The sequence below is a fragment of the Cannabis sativa genome, chromosome 7 (assembly GCF_029168945.1).
Source record: "Cannabis sativa cultivar Pink pepper isolate KNU-18-1 chromosome 7, ASM2916894v1, whole genome shotgun sequence".
Classification (NCBI taxonomy): domain Eukaryota; kingdom Viridiplantae; phylum Streptophyta; class Magnoliopsida; order Rosales; family Cannabaceae; genus Cannabis; species Cannabis sativa.
The window spans coordinates 36,178,558-36,180,548 of record NC_083607.1 but is presented as its reverse complement, the minus strand read 5'-3'; the positions used below and the strand labels follow the sequence as shown (position 1 = coordinate 36,180,548).

General features: G+C 32.7%; 1 protein-coding gene across 2 annotated transcripts; it reads right to left on the bottom strand.

Annotated features, from left to right (window-relative positions):
* Positions 1 to 390: 390 nt before the first annotated feature.
* LOC115698096 (zinc finger BED domain-containing protein RICESLEEPER 2-like) lies at positions 391 to 1,782 on the bottom strand. Of its 2 annotated transcripts, none has more exons than XM_061118812.1 (3): positions 1,355 to 1,782; positions 686 to 1,248; positions 391 to 584 (listed from the first exon to the last, which is right to left on the bottom strand). In XM_061118812.1, the coding sequence occupies exons 1-3, from the start codon at positions 1,780 to 1,782 to the stop codon at positions 529 to 531; spliced, it is 1,047 nt and encodes a 348-aa protein (XP_060974795.1). In that variant the 3' UTR covers positions 391 to 528. The 2 variants fall into 2 exon arrangements, with proteins under 2 accessions (XP_060974795.1, XP_060974796.1); XM_061118813.1 differs by having other exon boundaries at positions 391 to 581.
* Between the last annotated feature and the right edge of the window lie 209 nt (positions 1,783 to 1,991).

Genomic DNA, 1,991 nt, shown 5'->3' with positions numbered 1-1,991 from the left:
GTTTAATGAAACTAAAACGAAAGTATTGGGTAGGGATGTACATCGGTCGGTTTGGGCGGTTTATTCTATATATTTTCTAACCCAATCTAAAGTTCGGGTTGCTAAAATTTAAGTGCAACCCGCCCAATTTTAAAAAAAAAACTGCAGACCGACTAACGGTTTGGTCGGTTTGGTCGGGTTAACCCGCCCAAACCGGCCAAACTTTTTTTTTTTTTTTTTTTTATTTTAAAGTCAAAGTTAATAAATATTAGCATGTAATGTTATAACCTGTAATATTAGAAAGTTCAAATCTTTAATTATAACCTGTAATATTGGAAAGTTTTAAACAAATCCAATTAAAAAACACAACAATCCAAAAGCCAAATTGCAAATAAACAAAAGTCCAAGTCCAAGCAATCCAAAAGTTTTTTTTTTTTAAAAAAAAGAGACATAACAGAACAATCTATTCATAGTCCAAAATATAAAAAGCTAGCACAATTATACAAAACAAATCCAAAAGGCAATCATCGAACAACTCCATGAAATTGATCATAAAGCACCACTAGTAGTTGTATCCGTTCCTACGCTTGTTGTAATACATTCTTCTAGAATAAAAATAAAATTGAAACAAATTAGAAACCAATATTTATTAGTAAGATATGTAAAGAAAAGAAAATTATATGTGTGAAATGATATATTTTTTTACCTGATTCAACTAGTTCGGAAGTCTCCAAATCTTCAATTTCGTTCATGTATTGTCTCAACACAACAGGAGCATCATACTCACAAGTCAACCAATTCTTTGAGCAAATTAACGCCTCAACTGTCTTTGGAGACAAAGAACTTCTAAATGGATCAAGTATTCGTCCTCCAGTAGAAAAAGCTGATTCGGAAGCAACGCTAGACATTTGAACAGCCAAAACATCTCTAGCAATGCGAGAGACAATAGGATACTTACTACTATTCCTTTTCCACCAATCAAGAATGTCAAAGTCCACATTTTCAAGTAATTTTTCCTTTCTATCATTAAGATAATCATCCAAATCATTAGTGATTTCTTCACTTGACACAAACTTGAGCTTGATAAGGAATGATGTGCTACTTGAATTTCCACTTGCATTGGATTTGGAAGTAATATTTTCAGTTACTTGTTGATCATTGGAAGAATTAGGCAGCACAACAATATTTTGATAAAAACCATACAAGCTAGTCATCATATTTTCAACTTTTTTGATCATTGTTTCAGCTATAATTGACTCATAGAGGTACCTAACAAGTAATTAATTAGTAAACATTAATCAATGTATATAGAAAAAATTAAATAGTAATATAAAATTAGATCCATAATTAAAAAGAAATAAATAAAAAACCATACCTGAAACCGTTCCGAACCACATCAAGTTTGAATCTTGGATCCAAAATGGAGGCAATATACTGCAACAAGTTAACCTTCTCAATATTGCCCCAATACTTGTTAAACTTCAATTGCATGCTCGCTGCCATTTTACTTATCAACTCATCTTTACTAGCCTTCATATCATTGAGCTCAACTCGAACTTGCAAAATCTCTTGAAAGAAAAGATTTGATGTCACGTACAATGACCCACTAAACTTCAAAGTGAGTTCATAAAAAGATTTGAGAAAGTTAACAAATACTTCAGCATTACTCCAATCACTAGCTTCTGGTGGGCCATCAAGTTTCTCTCCATTAACTCTTTCTTCTTCAAAATACTTAATGTAGTATGCATCCCCTTCCATATACTTAAAAACACTCTTGAACTTCAATGCTGCTTCTAGCATCATGTATGTGGAGTTCCATCTTGTCACCACATCCAAACAGAGCAAGGCTTTTGATTCAACATTTGCATCCGTACAAGCTTCTCTAAATCGCTTCAACCGAGCAGGAGAAGATCTCTCAATTTTTTCTTCTCCTCCAAAAACAATTGGTAGATATCTCGAGCAATTGTAACTCTCGAAGGAAACTCAAATGTAGGGAAAAAATGACTAACAAG

Excerpts from the sequence above, each read along its gene's own strand:
- LOC115698096 (XM_061118812.1), bottom strand. The coding sequence starts at position 1,782 with ATGATGCTAGAAGCAGCATTGAAGTTCAAGAGTGTTTTTAAGTATATG. Across the intron at positions 1,249-1,354 it reads GTGGTTCGGAACGGTTTCAG|GTACCTCTATGAGTCAATTA; the intron begins GTATGGTTTTTT and ends ATTACTTGTTAG. Across the intron at positions 585-685 it reads TTCCGAACTAGTTGAATCAG|AAGAATGTATTACAACAAGC; the intron begins GTAAAAAAATAT and ends TTTTTATTCTAG.